Below are 19,838 nucleotides of genomic sequence, written 5' to 3'. Positions count from 1 at the left end.
GGCTGACACCACCTTCTGCTGTCTTTGTCTTTACTGTCCTCAGCACTGTACTGTGAGCATCTTTGGGTTAGGGACTGATTCTTCACCTTTATAACTCAGCAGCCGTGATGTGCCTTGTACGTAAGTAGAGGCTTAGGAAACACTTGTTTTTTTTTTTTTTGTTTCTGTTTTTTTTTTTAAGATTTTATTTATTTATTTGACAGAGAGAGAGAGATAGCGAGAGCGGGAACACAAGCAGGGGGAGTGGGAGAGGGAGAAGCAGGCTTCCCGCCGAGCAGGGAGCCCGATGTGGGACTCGATCCCAGGACCCTGAGATCATGACCTGAGCCGAAGGCAGACGCTTAACGACTGAGCCACCCAGGCACCCTAGGAAACACTTGTTGACTGAATAAAGAAGGTGAAAGATATTTGTGGCTTCAAAGAGGAGAAGATGATAATCGGAAGCTGTGTGCAGATTTTGTAACCATACTTTGAGGCTTATAGATTTTTTTTTTCTCCTCCTTCGTTCCTAGAGGCACTGGCTTTCCATATTCATAATATTTCATGTGGCAGTGAGTCCACAGTATTTCCTGAAGATTCCTGGTTTGCCTGGCCCTGCATTATGTCCTCTAAGGATTACCGAGACTGAGGCCTGGTCTCCACCCTCAAAAAATGTATAATGGAAATGAGGAATTAAAACCAGGTCATGAAACCATTAGAGGATAGCGAATGCAAACTTGCTTGCTGCATCTCGTTGTGAGAAAGGAGAGAAGAGGCGGAACAGGTAGCTGGCAAGTGCTTTGTGGAGAAGGTGGGAATGAAGCTGGACGCTGTGAAGAACTCATTTTCTCTTCTAGGTGGTGGTAGTTCTATTTCTAGTGAGTTTCTTCTCTGGGAGTCTCTTCATAATGAAAGTCCTTCAGCACTATTTCTGCTCACTTACCGGAACAGCCTTGTTACTCACAGGTGATTTGTCTGTCTGTGGGTGCCTGTTAAAGGGTAGCACCTACGGAAGAGGTTGTGTGACACTCAGAAGAAATGGAAGGTGAGAAACGATGAGAGTATCCGACTTTAATTCTCAAGTACAAATCAGTTTATAGGCTTTAAAATCTTTAGCCCAGAAATCATTTGGACATAGAGGTTTTTTTTTTGGAAAAAGTTTTATTATTTTCACACTAGTTAAAAAGTCCTGGTTTGATTTGGGGGAACTAAAGTTTCAGAAATGGTTATAAGTACTTAATGTTTATGTGCCTGAGATGTTCTGTGCCCGCTTTCTCGAATTCAGTGACACTCAAGTAGATAAGCTCATTCTGGAACAGTGAAGGAGAAAGGAAATCTGTGCGCACAGAAAGTAAGGTGAGGTATCTCTTCATTTGATCAGTTTGTGTAAACATATTCCCTTCTACCAACATTCTTTTCACTCGAGGGTTCAGATCGCTACTGTTGGGCAGGACGGGAGAGAGAAATTCTCGTAATAGAATGCATTTAATATGTTGAATGGCCGTTTGTGCTGTGTCGGTCTGCTGGGGAAAAGGATCTGAGGCATCGTGGATGAGCTAGTGTGTCTGGTTGTAAAAACATTTCAGGCATCTTTTGGAAGTAACATTAGACCCTTGCTTTCCACTTCCCCAAAGTTGCTTCTCATTGAAAGGCTTCTCTTTGTAGGAATGAGTCAGGGAATAACTGGTCCCAGACTCTCATTTGCTGTTTTTGCTATGTCATGCCCTGCCCTAGAGACAGGCATGAGGCCCAGAGAGCAGAGGGCCAGGATCCAGCCTCGCAGCTGGGAAGCTGCCTCCGTCTGACTCACTGTTGAGGTGATCCTGCTCTGCCTCAGAGCTGAGCGTATTTTGCTACTTCTAGCCAAGCCCTGATTTGGCAGCTATTGTGTAGGTACCTGTTCAGGAGTTCCTGGGGAAGCTAGAGCTCCAGCCCCTCATTCTTGGGCATATTCACAGAACAGAACTGGATGGATTTGAACTATCCAGACACAGGAGGAGAAGTAGCCTTAGTTTCAAAGTGGACTGTAGCCCAGAATGAAAATAAATCAAAAGGAAATCATAGTGGCCTATCAGTGGGTTATGGTTTATTTGCCTGAAGTCTGACCCATGTATTTGGGGCTGAGTTACTCCAATCAGCTAAACATTTTGTGGTGAAGGGCTATGGAAAAAGTGACTTCACCAAAAGAGGAATCATACAGTATTCTAGATTGCACATTTGCAAATGGGCACCGAGCAAGCCTTTACAGGGACACTGAGACCAGGGAGAAGACCTGCCCACAGAGGTTGCATTCATCTCTTGTTGCAGTTTCTCTCTCACCTTCCCCGATGACAACACACTTAAGGAAAGAAAAAGCTCAGAAAACTCTCGTTTACCAGAATCTTCTGCCCACGATCATCCTGGTAGTTCCTCTTAACTACCCCCATAAAGAATTCCTTTTTCCAGCCATCACCACCATCTGTAAACTCCTACTTCCTTGAATTCAACTTTTCTAGATCTCCATTTCTAAGATTCTCTCTCTTAGCCTGAGTTGTAAGCTGGGTCAGAGTTAAATAAGAATTATCTCATACAATCAATTTTCAAGGTTAGCATCTTGGGATCTAGCTTAATCAGAGCCCAGAATTTCTCTTGTGCTTCATTGTTAGTAGAATTGGAAATCCATTTGAGATGGTGTTCTGAGAGCAAGTTCCTTGCTATTCCTGGCATTCATGCATACTCTCTTTCTAGACCTGGGACTAATGGACTAAGGAAAAATGAAGGTTTAATCAGCTAGAAGCTCTTTGTGGCTGGGGTATGGTCCTCCAGGTTGTGTATCTTCTACTTCGTGGCAGTTTCTTAATCTACTATTGTGACCCATCATCTGTAAAATCAAGGTCAAACCAGTGCCTCTTGATAGAATATTGCTACCTCTGCAAGGCATCCTGGAGCAGTTAATATTTTGATGGGGACTGTGAATGTGGCCGGAGGGTCACAGCTCTGATGGGTGCTGTTCTGGTACATTATGGTAGGTGGGAGTACCAGGAAGATAAGGAGACCAGTTGAGGGAAACAGCTGCTCTTGTGAGCTCTCTTTTCCATCTTCTCCATTTTTTCACCCCAGCTCGTAATATGTACAAGTGATACTAAACGTATTCCATAAAATGGTCCTCTGTGAATGATAAATCATGTAACCCATTTACAAAATGCTTTTTAGTTTTGGTTTAAAGTCCTCCCCGCAGTCACTGCAGGCGCCTGATTCTTCTATAATATCCTCCCTAATGTTCACAGGGAAATGGAAGTTTCTCTATGTCTGAGATTTTAATAAATTGGACTATTAAGTTGTAATCCAAGACCCCAGCTCAGAAGACAAGATCCCTTTAGAGTTGTTGACTTTATTACACACGAAGTGGTGACTGGCAATGTCTTAAAGAAACATTAGGTGACTAGAAAGGGAGAGGTTGGCCACGTTGGGGCTGGTGTACTGCTCTGAATTATTCTTGGGGTTATCACTGACTTATAACTGTGCACCTTAGAGATTAGGAAGTCATTGTGGCTGCCATTAAGGCTCTCATCTTCCATTGGATCTGATTTTGATTATTGTGTTTTCTTGTGGGGAAAATACCCTTCACTGTGTATTATCTATGATTCAGTTTAAGTGTCTTTGGTTCAAAACAAAAACAAAAGCTTTAAAGAGAAGACACCCAAATAATCTCAGGGTGAATTGTAAGTATAATTTTGGTTTTCATTTGATTTGAGTAATCAAATGATGCCACATAATTATTAGTGGAGTTGTTTTTTTCCTTTTTTTTTTTTTTAAAGATTTTATTTATTTATTTGACAGAGAGGGACACAGCGAGAGAGGGAACACAGGCAGGGGGAGTGGGAGAGGGAGAAGCAGGCTCCCGCCTGAGCAGAGAGCCCAACATGGGGCTTGATCCCAGGACCCTGGGATCATGACCTGAGCCAAAGGCAGACGCTTAACAACTGAGCCACCCAGACGCCCCTGTTTCTTCCCTTTTGAGTATGTGTTTGGAAGTTCATGCTTTTTTTTCCTCCCTAGGTGACAGTGCTAACCTTCCTAAGGAGGACACCCCTACCGGGAATCTAGATTCACTGTCCTCTCCATCTCCCACGACTGCAGCTGTCCACAGGCCTCCTGGACCAGACAAAAACCACCTTCATGCTGATGGGGGCAGCTTTGGGGACTGGGCATCCCCTGTGTAAGTAGCGGTGCTTCTGTTTGGTGCTGAGGAAAAGAGGGCCATGACCTTCATTTTGAAGTTCACATGGCAAGTGGGTTCTAAAGTGTTAGGTCTAAGTACTTCTGTTCTCGAATCAGTGGGACTGCTTAAGGGATGATGGCCCATAAGGAGGCCTTCCTTGAAAGCGTCTCTGTTCCCAGTGTGGAAAGTTGGATGGTGCTCTTTCATATCTATTTTGAGTTTAATTTGTGGCAGTTTTGGATTGCATGAAGGAAATTTGTTACTGTCCTACTCAGATACTCAGGATGTTTTCTCAGTAGTAAGGCAAACTTTTAGACGTAGGAGAATGCGTGCATTGTGATCCATAGACTATTGAAACTATCTGTAGAATGATATTTTAGTTGTTTGAATTTTCAAGAGCTTTATGCTAGTGTTCTCTGCCTTCTCCATAACACCTTGCATACTTGACAATTGATGGATGAAATATCTGATTTTATCTTCTCAGTTGGGTTTAGTGACAGGCATGTGCAGATCAGCTCAGGTATGTCAGAACAAATAATACTAATACAAACAATATCATGGACCTGGTCTGACTACATGGTTTGTCTTTCTGCGCTGACCAAGCTGTGGAATAAGTGCAGACTGGTGGTGGTTTGGGACATCGAAAGAACATCAAATTTCAAATAAATGCTTGGAGAACCAAAAAAAAAAAAAAAACCCTACTATTAATTACATGACATTACTTGATTAGTCAATCACATTACATCCAAAAAGACATTTATAATTCAGCCTGAGAGTATTTGGGCATCTTCAAAGTTAAAAGAGAAAAAAATTTTTTTAAATCAAAGTTGCCTAAAATAAGTCACAGATAATGATGTCATCCAACCCTAGCTGGGCATTCTTGGGATTTTAAATGGAATTGGAAAGTGTCCCTCACATTACTTGGCTTTTTATAGTTACTGCTGGATTCACATGAAATCATTATGAACTTAATTAAGTATTAAAAGAGACTGGGAGAATTTTGGTATGCTAAAATTTGGGGGTGACCTAAAGACTGAAAATCTAACTGAAACTGCAAGTGAAACTCAAAGTATGGAAACATTCTCCAGATGAGATCTTTTTCCCCAAGATTGTAATATATGTATATTCATATGCCAGAGACTGTGTATTATAGACTTAAATTGCCTATTACTCAAACATGCTTGTCATTTTTATTATTCTTTTTCTAGATTAAAAATTCTCTTTTCACTTTAGTACTCCAAGCACCGGTGACAATGGTTACATAGGAACCAAGAATCTAATCCTGGGCCCTTGGGGGGTAGAATTTGCATGGGTGCATGTGGGCACATGTGTGTGCGTTAAAGCAAAAACCAGATTTCTAATTATTTCTTTCAGTAAGCGTGTATCATAGTGGAGAGCAGCTTGGTTAGTCCTACTTCTTCCAGAGTGGTTCTGTAGGAAAGTGACATTATGAGCCATGATATAGCCAATGCTCAATTCATAGCACGTTCATGCCTGAAACATGAAGGGCTTGATATTTTTGGTCATAAATCAAACGAGGAGTGAATTCCCCAGCTTCCTATTCATACAAACTTTAAAATGTCATGGAAAGCACTCCAACACAGAGAGGCCAAAAGGAGAAGAGAAAATAAGTAGTTGAAGCAAGTCTGGAAAGGAGATTTGTATTATAAGGTAGACTTTCTCCTACTTCAAGAATTTGGGTTTTTTTTCCCCTGTGCAGTGGATAAAATGAATGGATATTTCTCTTAATTATAGAGTGTTTCTTTTGTATCTTTTGAAGGGTTTACTTGTAAGCATATTTCAGTTCAGATTTATCATGAAGTGAGGAAATGTGTCTCAAGCTTGAGCACTCAGCAAGATCACCTGGAGGGCTTGTGAAGCCCCCACTGCTGGGCCCCACCCCAGAGTGACCCTGAGGCTCAAGGGGCGGGCTCCAAGTATGCATTTCTAACAGAATGCCCCTCTCATCCCCCTGGTACCAGGCATGTGTGGATTGTAAACAGCTTCTCTGAGGAGTATTATAATTAGGATGAGTGATATCTCTTCTTGCCTTTTTTTTTTTTTTTAAACTCTTCTGGGATGGTGTGTTTGCTGTCTTGAAGTCCCCCTGAGTGACTCCCCCATACTTTGATTCACTCTGCTTGAAATATTTCCCCCTTTCTTTGCTCAAGGCGATCTGACCTATCTAATTTAGTTTCGACTTTCTGGAAGCTTTCTCTAGTGCTGTAGTCTATAGGAAGATTCTCAGTATCTTTCTGTCTATACCTGATGCTGGACATGGGGAAAATATTGCCTTCTAGTATTAGGTAATATTTACCTTTTAGTGTTAGTTGATATTTAAGCGGTGTATGTGTATCTGTATATTCATATCAAAGTCTCTATCTGCCTGTCTGCCTATTTGTGTATTTTAGTCCATTCAGGCTGTGATAACAAAAGTACTTTGAGTGGCGTATAAATGACAGAAATTTATTTCCCACAGGTCCATTAGAGAACAGAGGTCCTTAGACCTAACACTTTAGAACCCACTCACCATGTGAACTTCAAAACTTCTGGAGGTTAGATTTTCAAGATTAGGGTGTCCTCATGCCAGGTTCTGGTGAGAGCCTGCTTCTGATTTGCGGAGTGCTGGCTTTGTGACTCTTATAAGGACACCTAATTCCATTCATGAGGATTCTACTCTCATGACATCACTGAATCCTAATTACTTTCCAAAGGTCCCACTTCCTAATAGGACACGGGGAGGGGGGGGGTGCATAGGGTTTCAACATAAAAATTTTGAAGGGACATAAACATTCAGTCCGTAACACTGTCTTTCCCTCACTCCAAGATAGAGTATAAAATTATTGATGATAGAAATTGAGTTTTATAACTCTTTGAACTTTTTAGTGATCTTGACATAGTTCTTAAAATGGGAAATAAAATACTATGTATTTATAAAAATGCCTTCCTCTTAGAAATCTCATTTCTTTCTATATATCATTGAATGTCTGTTAAGCAACTGTGCTTTGTTTCTGGTCCATCTTCCTTATAAAGATTAACGAGTCTTCCCCCAGGAATTTCACAGAATTAATCTTACCATTTTCTCTTTATGGCATTTTTCTGTTTCCTTAGCATTTGTAAATGTGGTTTTCATTGTGTGGTGTTTTTGTTTCTTCTTTTTTTAATCCATGATCTCTGTACACAAGCTGTACAGTATTGAATATAGTAGGCTCTGTGTAAATACTGATTAAGATTCCTTTTAATGAAACCAAAATTGCTGTGGGGTCGTTAAAACTTTACCTAGGGCTTTAAAAAAGGAGGCAGTACCTGGGCTGCCTGGTTTTAAACCAGGGTAGTGATTCTTCATTCCAAAACTTACACTTGCTTTATCTTGTGTCCTGAAACACGGACAAATGTATGTGGATCACATAGGACCCCAGTAAGTCTGCCGTACAGAAATGCCATGACCCTAGCCATGGGAAAGCAAATTTGCAGAGGAAAACCTACAGCAGCCAAGATTCAGATGGAGGCAATGTGTAAACACAGCTGTAGCCTCTGACAGGTAGAAAACAATACAGCCGAATTGGATTTCTTGGGTTTCTGCTGATGTTTATGACTTGTGGGGATTATTCATTGCAGTCAATCAATCTGGAGCTATTACTTACCTGTACACTCAGGAAGGTGACAGGTGACTTCATTGCCAGTGAAGAATTGCTAGCTCAGTCTCCTTGGAGGACATTACATCATAGGTCAAGGTATTTCAGATGTTTCGAAGTCTTTTTTTTTTTTTCTTCAATAAAGTGGCTTTCTCTAAATAGATTGTCTTCAATTGTAAGTGATAGAGCAGGTTCTTGACAAGTAATCCTTTTAGGTTCCCTGCCACAAAAGAAAATCTCTTTTAAGAAATACCAGCCATTGCTATCTCCTTCCTTCATAGATTGCAAATGAAAAGGGCCGCCCCCTTTCCTGCCAGCACATCCCCACCTCCAAGATGGCAGCATCATAGAATATCTCTGTGTGGTTGGGAATGTTGGTATCCCAAGGTACAACTCACGCTGTGCTCTGGCGGGCCAGAAGGGCAGTAGATCCTTCTGTCCCATCTGATGAGAAGCTTGGTTTAGTTTATCCTGAATAGTAAGTCCTGACCCATCTTTCCCGGTTGCTGCCCAGAGCTGCTTTTGGACAGCAGCTTCATGCCTACCCAGACTTGATGCTCGTTGCTTGCAATCATTAGGCAGTAGACTCCCACTCTCATTTACAGCCTTGTGCTGCATGTCATCCCTAGACGCTGTGTGTGCTCACTGGTAACCATTTGTATGCTTGTCAGTGAAATAACTTGCTTCCTTTAAATTGTGCAAACAGTTCAAGGTTGCCCATAGACAACTACTTGGTATTTTAAATTACTTGGCTGTTGGTTCCATGATTGCTTTTTAGGAAAAGTTGATGAACACATTTTGCTGGGAGCCCTTTAAGTTTGATTTGTGGCTTAGTGTACAACACCACACCATGAGTGATTTGTCTGAGGTTCAGAAAATTAATCATCTTAAACAGTTTTTTAACAAATTTCTGTGAAATTTGGCACACACCTAGAAATTAGAAGATAGCAGCCATAGGGAAGCCTTGTCTTCACCTCCCCCCTTCATCTCATTTTCTGTCCTTTTTGTGTCTTCTCCAACCCTTCAGGGAGGCTTCCTCTTGAGTTTACTGCTCCCAACCCTTCTTGGCCAAGGGTAGTCAGTCCACCCTAGAAATTGGTATCTTACATTTTCCCCCTCTCTTGTTATGATTACTGTTTAAAAAGAAAATAGGGAGTTTATCTCTTAAAAGTTCTCCCTACATCTGCTTTTTTTTTTTTTTTTCCCTAACTTGACTCAAATGAACACATAATGCTTTTGTAGCAAGGGGAGGAAAGCTACGTAAATTTAAAAAGAGATCAGGAAGCAATGAATTGTCCATCATAGGAATTTTTAGCATCTTTAGTAGCTAGGGGGGAGATTGTATCCTAATAAGTGTAGCACATTTCTCTGCTTACCTGTAGGCTGGCTTTGGTTACAGACTGTGGTGGGTTCCATGGATTGAGGTCTCTAGTTGAGCTAGTACCTTCATATAGAAGGATGTCCTTTCTGGTGCTGGCTACTGTGAAGAGTGAGTTGGAAGCCAGTCCCTGCCCCCCCCCCCCCCGCCCCCACACACACACCTAAGTGAGCAGCAAAGTCCCTGGGTGGATTCAGAAAGATTGAAGTCTCAGATAGCTCAAGTGAAGGAAGAATAGGGCCTGTGAGCAGGAGGAGCGTGTTCCCTGGCTGTGAGCCCAAAGCAGCCTTTTGAATTATGCTCAGAGGATGGCTCCTTTCTGGACTTTGTTTTGGGGCATCGGGGACTTACAGGGAATAGAAGCTTCTGCTTCATCAGTGGCTGGTGGTTAGAGGCTGAAGAGAAGGCTTGATTAGATACTTATCCTCTTGCATTTCTCAGAACAATGGGGGCGTTAATTATCGGGGGCCACCAGACTTTGTTTTAGCCACTTTATAAATGATATTTCATCTTAGTCCTTACATGAACCCAGCGGGGTAGATATATCTTCATTTTTAAAGATTGGGAAATCAAAACACAGAGGGTAGGAAAATTGCCCCAAGCCTCAAGACTCCTAAGGGACAGAGGTGGAGTTTGTCCCTGATCTGTCTGCCCAGTGATCATGGTGCCCTTAGACTTACTGTATTGTAGGGATTGAAATTATCTAGCTGCATATGAGAGCATTGTTTGAAGTGCAGGTTTCCCTCGAATCTAAAACCCAGTGAGATCACAGTGGCTGTGAGCCGCTCATTGCCCTTGTTTTGAAGAGGGAGCTCTGCCCCCACATTAGGTCCTGTGGCTTTGGTTTATAATTATCTGGGGGGGATAAACACTTGAATCTGGTTGCTGCATATTCATCATCCAACACCTTTGGCTGAGATTTGGGGAGGAGGGCATCCTCCCCAACAACAGAGCTGAGAGGCTTAGAAATTTGAAAATTTGCAATAGAGCAGCATCCGTAATTTTTTTTCTGAGTAACGTGGTATCTGGTTGTCTCTCTTTAGCTTCAGTAGAGCACTTGAAGCTAATCTCAGAGCCCGCATACTTGGCCATCGACCACAAATGTCTACTCTCACTCCTTTCTTTTGGGTACAGTTTTGGTCCTGGCTGTTTCCTTGAATCTTCTCTCCAGCTCCATGGGAATGATCCTCACAGCCTTCCATACACGACCCGTGTGTCTTGCTAGGGCATTTTTGGTATTTGTACCATGTACTTGGATTCGAGTGTGGCCCTGTTCACGTCTTCCCTTGTGCTGTAACTACAGGTTCTGAAATTCGAAGGTTTTATTTTCTGTGCAGAGTGTTAATTGTTCATGTAGCTTCAAAGCCCCATAATGAAAAGTGGACTTCCTAAAACTAAGACACACGTCGGAATTTTGTCGTAGCTTTTCTCCCGTTTAACTCAAAGAACAAATTACGTCTTCTCATTATTACTGTGTTTCATTGTTTTTTGTTGTTTTAATTTATCATTTGTTCTGCATGGATTGGTTGGCGGCATCTTCATATCAAAACGAAGGCAAGGACCTCCTGATTTCTCTGTAAAGTAGAAGATCGTTGAGATTGGTAAAGCATTGATTGGAGAGTCACACAGGCTTGGCTTTGTATCCACCTTCTGCTTCTGAAAACCTTGGAGGCCGTCTATAAATGATTTAAACAAACCAGGGCTTAGCACAGTTGTCTGTAAAAGGGGAATCACAGCTGCCCCTCTGGATTGTAAGGTTTCAAGGTATCACATCTAATAAAACCCAATCACAGCTCTCCTGGGAGCACCAGATGCCACCTGTCTGGATTGCTTCCATCTGAGAACCTAATTTGATATTCTTAGTTTAGGTTGGCCCGACTTCCTGGTTCATGAGTTCCAGAATCTCCTTACTAAATCACTCAGGGAAATAACCTCTCTGGTCCTGGGGAAGCCTAAGAGGTTGGTCCAGGAGGACTCCGCTTGGGGTTCCTCTCATTGCCTCTCTGTGTAGGAACCCCCTTTGTAGAACCCTCTGAGAATAGGGTCTTTGGATATTGCGTGACCAAGGCATGCCGTGCCCACTGGGACCAGGCCACTCTGTGAATTATTCTGAGCGGTATGGCTAGCTTACTATTAGAACAGGTAACTCATAAAACCAGCTTGGTAAGTAACTAGAGGGTATTTCTTAGAGTACTGCTGTACCCCTTTTGAGCTGCGCTTGGGAGGCCCTGTGTTATATGTGCGGGACTCACACCAGGTCGCACCTGTTTTCCACATAAGAATTGAGCTGCTAGAAACATTTTTGTCAGTTATCCCGCAAGACCTCAATGCTGAGGCCTCTAATGCCCCATCATTTTCTGAAATGAAGCTTCAGTTCCTTTTCTGTTCAGCCAGCAGGCTCAAGTTCAACCCTCTTACCTGATTCCAGTGATCATCTGGAAGGAAGGAAAATGGGATTCAGGGAACACTCTTTGAGTGAAAGATGGGTCAGAGCTGTAATTCTGAGACAGTTCTTTTATAGCAAAACCCAAGAAAATGACCACCTGTGGAGTGAACTTCGTACTCTCTAGGATGACTAGGTGGTGGCGTCCTTTCTCCTTAAGGAGGGAAACCGCCAGGAGCCTTAGCACCTCACGGCAGGAGGGGAGGACTGCATGTTCACTGTGGCCGGGTCCAACTTGAAAAGACTTTGTCTTAGGTGTGCTCGAATGAATTCCTGTGGGGCTCTTTCCCCTGTCCCGGCCCACACCCCTCCTGCAAAAGACTTTTTTCTCAAGGACGATCGAGTTACTGCTTCTGTGTGCTAGCTTGATATATTGTTGTCTCTCTCGTGCATGGGAGGTGCTCGTGAGCAGCTGGTGAGGAGCGCTTCTGCTGCGGGCAGGCCCTGGGCATTGGTAGATGGGCTTCTGGCACATAGTGGGGGGCCCATGCCACAAAGCTAGTGTAGACAGGGGGTGGGGGGGCAGGGGCCTCGCAGGCCCACGGGAGTTTGCAACATCACTGTCATCTCCCCCCAACTCTCCACTCCGAAATGGATTCTCATCTGGTCCATCTAATGCCGGGGTCAGCACGCTGTGGCCCACCTCTGCCTGTTTTTATACATAAAGTTTTATTGACACACAGCCACCCAGTCACTGACGTTGCGTCTGTGATTGCTCTGGCGCAGCCATGACGGCAGAGGGGAGGAGCTGGGAGACCAGCTGTATGGCTGCAAACACTAATGTGTTTACTGTCTGGTCCTTTCCAGACAAAGTTTGCTGACCTCGATCTCCTCTATAAATGAAACAAATCTTTTTGGAAAAAACACCTTTCTTAAAACCCTGTTTCAACAAATGAGGTTAATGGCCTTAAGATGGGCAGTGTAGGTGATTTTTAAACGTAACCCTTACGAATCTTTTCTTGTCATTGAACCAAGCAAAAGGTTTCCTTGTGGCTTTGGATGTCTTCAAGGGGTGTGATCCTAATTTCAAAAGGTCTTTAGTGTTTGAATGAATAAAGAGTTTATATGGGGCTGTTTGTTTTTTTTTTTTTTTAAAACCTATTGTTTAAAATTTTTATTTGAAATAGTTGTAGATTTACAGAAAAGCTACAAAGACACTGCAGGGGATTCCTCTAGACCCTTCATCCAGCTTCCCCTGCTGTCAGCATCTTACCGAGAATCATGGCAGTTTTATTAAAAATAAGAAATTCACATTGGTTACATGACTGTTAACTAGAGACTTGATTTGGATTTCACTAGTTCTTCCATTCCTGCCTTTTTCTTCCAGGATCCATTCCAGGATACCATATGGCATTTACGGCATCCAGCGACTTTTTTTCCCCTTTTTTTAATGGTGACATCCACTTAATATCTCCAGTTTTTCCTCTTTGAAATAGGTTATATGTTGTCTTTGGGTAAAGAAAATTATTTGTTCGTGATGACATAACCCTGGAAAGCAGAAGTGACCTCTGACTCCAAAGTACCTAGTACTCATAATAGGGGCTTCATTTATCAAGGGTTCGGTGAGAGCCCGTCACTGTGGGGGTGCCTCACACTTGGCACCCCACTGAAGCTGTACAGCCACTTGGCCTGTTAATGATTCCTTTCATTTTCGTTAAGGAAACTGAGGCCAGGGAGCTTGATACTTACCCAAATTTCAGTTGTGGACGGCCCTCAGCCAAGGCTAACAATGTCATTGGGGCACCAGCCTCCAGTGGGCACTCTGAGGTCATTCTCCTTCTCCTTACCACAGCCTCTAGCTAGTGAGAAGTGTCCTCTGTGCTTCCAAAAACAAAAGGAAAAAGCATAGGGAGATTAGCCAGAGCTGGCTTGGGAACCCAGGTCACTCTTCGGAATGGTGGCACTTCCCGCACTTGTAATTTGTGTGATTACAGTCCTTCAGTAGCCACCCCCCCTTGCCTTTAGCACACAGTCCTGCCCCCTCAGTGGGTCTGACTCCCGCCCTCCTCCATTCCTCTCCTTGAATTGTGGTCCAGCCACTCAGAAGGACCTGAGGCTGTGAGCTCTGTGCAGTCTGGTCAAACAGGCTGTAGCACCCACATGACCTTGAGCAGATCCCTGTCAGCTTTCTGAGATGCTCTTCTCGCAGGTTCTGTGAAATGGGAGCATGGCTGGCACTAAGTGCATCGGCGTGTACGTGTCTGGCCCAGTGCTGGAGCGAGCGGCTGGGCCTCGTGGGAGCCAGGGTGTGGAGGGGTGACGATGATGTTGGCCCTGGCTGCATCAGCTCAGGGCAGACACCGCCTCATCCAGAAAGCCTTCCCAGGGTCCGCGTGATCACTGGATGCTTCCTCCTGTTCTCCCCAAGGACCCTGGGCAACTCTCTACGTGGCAGTCATCACACTGTGTTATGATTATCAGCTTGTCATTCTCTACTCACTTGACTGGGCACTCATGGAGAGCAGGTGTCCTAGTCCCCCGGGTGTCCCCAGGGCCTAGCATGGGGCCTGACAGGTAGTTCTCGGGCCGTAAATGATGAGTGAACTAGGTCCACGTCCAAGTCTCCTAATGGGCAGTGAAGGCCTCTTCGCCCAGCCCTGGACAAGGGCGACTGTCTTGTCACAGGCGTTTGCCCACTGCTGCTGCTGTCCCCTCAGTATGCTCATTTGGAACCGACAGTGTGCTGGCGGTGGGATTCTCCCTCTCTGGCACTTAAGCGATAACTGTGGCATTTATTTGAACAGAGATTTCCCATAATATACAGATCTACAATATTTCCTTCTGTCTTTATTAACATTTTCAAACACTTTTGCCCAGGACAGTCATTCTAGACTTCGGCTGTACGTTTCCAAGGCTGGAATGAAAGATCATTTCACTAATGTGTTAGCTTCTGCTCGGAGACCTTGCAAATGAGGTTTTAAAACTTTTCATTCCAACGCAAACTTCTGATGCGATTCTGACATCATACAATCAGAGTCAAATATCTTGGTTGGGGGGGGCGATTTAATCACTTCATATAAGCAATCATTTCTTTCCTTGATATGTATTCTCCCTGTTCTATGTCCTTTGAATATTTTAAATTATGCTCATTGCTCAAAGAGCCCAGAACCGGGCACTTGTGTTGCCAAGCACTGCCCAAAGCCTGATCCGTCTGTGTTATGCAAGAAATGTTCACTAGATGCAGTAGTTCTCCAGTGACTGGTGCAGCTGTTGTCAAATTTTAACAGTTAAGGCCCTAACTCCCCTCCCCCATTGCTGAAATGCTTGTGCTCTTCTGCTGCCAAGAAAGTTTTTAATATGCATGGAGCGTAGAGTCTGGTATTGGAAAAGATTGGGTCACAGTTTGAATCAGAAGCAGCATATATTGCTGATATGTTACATTTTATAAATATAAACTGTAAAGTATATACATACACAGCTACTGTCATAATTTTATGTATGTGAGGGTTTATTCCTGCTCACCACGAAATCTACAGGGTCTTTCCCTGAAATACAGACTCCAGAGCAAGAGTGTGCATTTATTATTATTATTATTACTTTTATAGAGGTCTCTCAGCACTTTCAAAAATGCGCATTCTACTCCCCGCTTATATGTTCCCAACCCGCGCCCCCCGCCCCCCTCCCCCTCCGAGCACAGGAGACGTCTCTGTTGCCTTAGGAATAGCCAGATAGGCTTTCAGTGTAAGTATTTTCAAGAATGAGTTTCTGAGTTAGCAGTATGAAATCTTTATGTGTTTTTCTGCAACCCTCTTGTTGCCATTTGAGAAGGAAATGTCTCTCCTCAAAGAAGGTGGCGGATACTGGCTCTTCTGCGCTCAAAATGGAGACGGGTCCATTCAGAAGAAGGCTCTTTCAGTTTAGTGTGTGAAATTGGGAAGCTAGCAAACAAACAGTTATTAGTACTTCCCTTTAACTTATTTCTGTTTTGGTAAATGTGGTTTCTGAGCTTTTCAGGAAGAGTCGACTTCTGCCTCCATTTTTGCAGACCACAAGCTGGCTTTCAGGAAATATGTGGCGCTTAGGTACTTTGTTGTAATTGGTTGCAGGTCATCATTAAATAAAATGGGTGGTTTGTGATCATGCCAGTCCTACTCATCAAAAATTTGTAAAGAGGCAGTAGGAAGAAGGATATAAATGTTTTCTGATGCTTAAATTTGGGAAGTGGTAGGAGTGAACACTGAAAATATTTCATTATGTTTTAGCAGGTAATAAGCTTTTTATTCTTAGATTACCCATCATTTTTGGTTTTTAACCCAAAGACTTTTTTTTTTTTTTTTTAACCAGGATTCTCCTCTGAACCACAGCCAAAAAAAAGGGGGGGGGGGAAAGAAAAGGCCTGAATATTTTCTCCATTTTCCCAAAGATGTGAATGTCAAGAACTTTGAAGTCTGAAATCTTATTCTGCTTATAAGCCACCACAGTTGTCTGTTGTGGTTTCATGGATACTGGTAGAAGATGCGGGACTCCTGGTCAAAAGACTGCTGATCATAGCAGGAGTAGTAGTCAGAGGATCAGATCCCTGACTCCTAGTTCCTACAGGCTAATGCCCCATGGGCCGGCTGATACCTGCATGCGGAGTGTTAAAAGAGAGGAATCCAGAGCTTAGGAAACCCAGATCTTCTATGATGAGCAGTAAAGCCTGCTTTTTTCTCCAGGGGGAGACCCAGTCTCTATCTCCCCAGGCTGTTTGCTCTACAGACATCCTTGGAAAGATAGTCTAGGAGAAAGGCAGCCAATGCCTCTGCTCAGTAGGAGTGCAGAACATGAGAAGCACATCAAGAATTGTCTCTCACCACATGGGTAGCTGGAACCATTCTAGATGTATAGGAGAGATGTTAATTTTATGTACCTGGATGCCTTAGGGCTTAATTCTCTCTGAGGGCTCAGGCTGAGAAAAACTGTGAGACCTTTGCTGGGGTCTGCCATTTCCAAAATGCCCAGTGTGTTAAATCAGAGATGAGAAAGAGAATATCAGAAACGATATTTTCCTCTGCTGCTTTTTGGGAAAATATAAATAGTGTATTTAGAGCATTAAATACAGTTGACCCTCGAACACTCAGGTTTGAACTGCACAGATCCACTTCGATGTCGGTTTTTTCAATACAGTACAGTAGTGTAAGTGTCCTTTCTCTTCATTACGATTTTCTTAAAAACATTTTTTCTAGCTTACTTTATTGTAAGGATACAGTACATAATGCAAATGTAACATACAAAATATAGGTGAATTGACTGTTATCGGTAAGGCTTCCGAAGTTCAACAGAAGGCAATTAGCAAGGGTTAAGTTTTGGGGGGAGTCAAAAGTTACATGTGGATTTTTGACTGCATGGGGATCAGTGTCCCTAATTCTCGCATTTTCAGGGGTCAACTGTAGTTAAAAAATTTCTGATCTTCATTACAGTAAAACCCCCAAAACAAACAAAGGACCCCACCAAATTCTGTAAAGGAGGAGGTGGTTTATATAAAGAAGCTTACGCTTACAATTTCTTGCCTTCACCAACAATTCGGGCAGTGTGCTTGTGGGAGACCCCTATAAGACATGTCGTTATTGGACCTCTGTTGGCTGAGGTGAGAACTCATTTTAGGACTTTCTATTTACTTAACCACTTCTTGCCTCTTCCTCACTCTTTTCCAGTGGAGAAGCCTGTGAAACATTTCTAGTACCCAACCCAGCAGCTGTTCTGTTTGTTTTCCAAACTTTGTTTTGCCACGTAGGTCTCCTCTTTCATAGGACTTCCGATTCTCCACGTGACTTCTGATGCCTCCTCCCCACTGAGACTGTTTCCAGACTTGGGTTTTGCTCCCTCTTTTGAATATTCCACCTCACAAAGTTTTTGCCCGTGTGCGATCCTGAAATCCGAAGGAGAAGTGACTGGCTCAGGCTTCGGAGATGCTGTAGGGGGAAACCCAGGAAATTGAATATAGAAACTTAAGTCTCAGTGGGAAGTCTGAATGGTTATCTGGGTGAACTGGTCAGTGCTGGATCACATAGCACATCTGTATATTGAAGGACATCAAAAAGATCACAGAAAGCAAACAAAAATGGCTAATGTTGAGAACTTGACCCTGAACAAGGATTGCTGAGTCTGAGTCCCTGTTTTGGGACAGGATGGAGAAGGCCAAGTTAAGGGATAGGCTTAGACCTATAACACCTGCTATGCCAACAGTTCTTTCACTTTCCAAAAGGAGTGTTTTTCCTTTACAAAAAAGCAAATCACTTAAAAAAAAAAAAGATGTGAGGATTAAGTAGATAATAGCTATACAATTTATGATCTTTATTTTTAAAGAGCCTTATAAATATAGTCACCATTGTTACTTTATCTTCATCCTGTAGCTGTCCTCCCTCTCTGCAGATGGATGGCCATCATTTAATCACTAGGCTATTTATGACCTGGAAGCGTTGATGGGGGTGTGGTAAAACATCTCATCTGTTGCCACCACCACCCTCCGAGCACCTTGAATAATTGCTGGGAGATGAAATGGCAATTGTTTGGCTAAGTGCAGTCTTAAATTCTCTGTCAGAGCTTCACTCACGCCTTCTTCTCCCTTCCTGATTAGGAAGACACCACTTAAGGTTCATTTTCTGATAAGGCATTGAGTGACTTTTGGTGCTGGCAATACAGATCATTTGAGATTTATAGGTTTCTTTGCTTGGTTATGAAATAGGTTTTATGACTTCCACATGAATTGGCTGGATCGGGGGATTGTAATTAAATTGTTCAAAAAATAATGTTTTTTAAAATGTGAGCCCCTCTCCCCTTTACTGGTCAAAGGATAGGAGACCTTCTAGTGTACTAAATATCTATAAAGTCAGTAATGCAATATTTCATGTACTTGATTTGTAAAATCCAATTGTAGTGGTAGAATGGTGGTTCAGATGTTCATGGAAGACTTCACATGCCTAGCACTCTGCCTGGCTCTCTGAGGTCTGTGGAAGGAGTTAAAGACCTGATTTTACAAAGGCAAGAAAGATCTCTGAAACCATCACAGAATAACTCCTGCCAACCTGCCCTCCTATTTCTTACTGGGCTGGGCCTTCAGAGATCTGTGCCTTAGACCAAAGGAGAAGCATTCGGGGAGGCAGGCCTGGAGCTGAGCTGAGGAAGGGACAGATTGGGGCTGGCAGAGGGGTTGGGGAGCCTGAGAGGTGAGGAGAGACCTGAGGCAGAGTGCGGGACCCATCAGGGAGGAGGCAGAGGACAGGTCAGGGAACGCACTCGTTCTTAGGGAGACGGATGGGGCAGCCTGGGTCTCAGGTGGCTGAGGGTGGCTGGTTGAGCCACTTGAGTTGGAGGACTTGGACTGGGGGCTGAGCCAGGAGACCACAGTGGAGACACAGGCACGAAGCAACGTGATGAGAAGGTAGAGAAGAGGACAGCATGGGGCTATTGGAAGCGAAAATGGACTGAATTTGATGTTAGTTCTGCTGCAGGGGAAAGAAGCAAAGGTGATGCTCAGGAATGGGGAAGGATAAGGAAGCTGCTCACAGAAACTGGTTTTAGCTGAAGAGGGTGAATTTGAGGTGAAGAGCATCTGGGTGTAGCAGCCATTGAATACATGTGTGTCGAAAATGTCGTTGAAGCGAGCAGCTTTCATCACTGTGCTTTTAAAGTAAGCTTCATATACCATAGTCACAAGCCTCTAGTTTGGAGATAATTAAAGAGTAATTTAATTCAGATCAGCATCTATTTATTGCCTTCTTTTTCATGGTTAGAGGCCCCTCCGTGAGTCTGTTCACTGACCTTTTTACATTAGCTTTTTTTTTTTTTTAATTTGCAAATATTAGGGAATGTTAAGGTCCCCAAAGATTTTTGCTGTTTATGGGTTTCTCTCTTAAGTGCTGTCTTTGGTCTGCTCTAGAGGAATCTTGATTCCTAGGGGCAGTTTTTTCTGAGTTGTCCTGTGTGTATGACCAAATGAAACAGCTTTAAACACTGAAAGGCCATGTGTTGGGTTTTTGGAGCGACAGGTCATGAGTTTGACTGTAGATTCTGACACTTTCCTTATAAGCAGAGAACATGAGCACCTCAAAAGTCCAAGTAACTGGTCATGGCAGTTGGATTCTAGTGTCCTAATTAGTGAACTGATACGGTGCTAGGTTGGACAAGACTCGATCTTCTCCATGAACCTGGAGAAGTACAAGGCATCTCTCCTTTGGATTGTGGTTCTTGGGGCTACAGACCAGTGAGAACTCTGTCCTGTTC

At 43.3% G+C, this 19,838-nt stretch overlaps 1 protein-coding gene across 2 annotated transcripts in view; it reads left to right on the top strand.

Moving 5' to 3' along the window:
• The window catches only part of ARHGAP10 (Rho GTPase activating protein 10), a 358,624-nt gene that overhangs the window by 327,451 nt on the left and 11,335 nt on the right, over positions 1 to 19,838 (top strand). For both annotated transcript variants that reach the window (XM_021698767.1, XM_021698766.2), the window contains one exon: positions 4,018 to 4,177. In XM_021698767.1, the coding sequence (XP_021554442.1) occupies positions 4,018 to 4,177 (160 nt within the window). The remainder of the gene's footprint in view (positions 1 to 4,017; positions 4,178 to 19,838) is intronic.

Source organism: Neomonachus schauinslandi, chromosome 2 (assembly GCF_002201575.2).
Source record: "Neomonachus schauinslandi chromosome 2, ASM220157v2, whole genome shotgun sequence".
Taxonomy (NCBI): Eukaryota; Metazoa; Chordata; class Mammalia; order Carnivora; family Phocidae; genus Neomonachus; species Neomonachus schauinslandi.
This window is presented reverse-complemented; position numbering and strand designations above follow the sequence as displayed.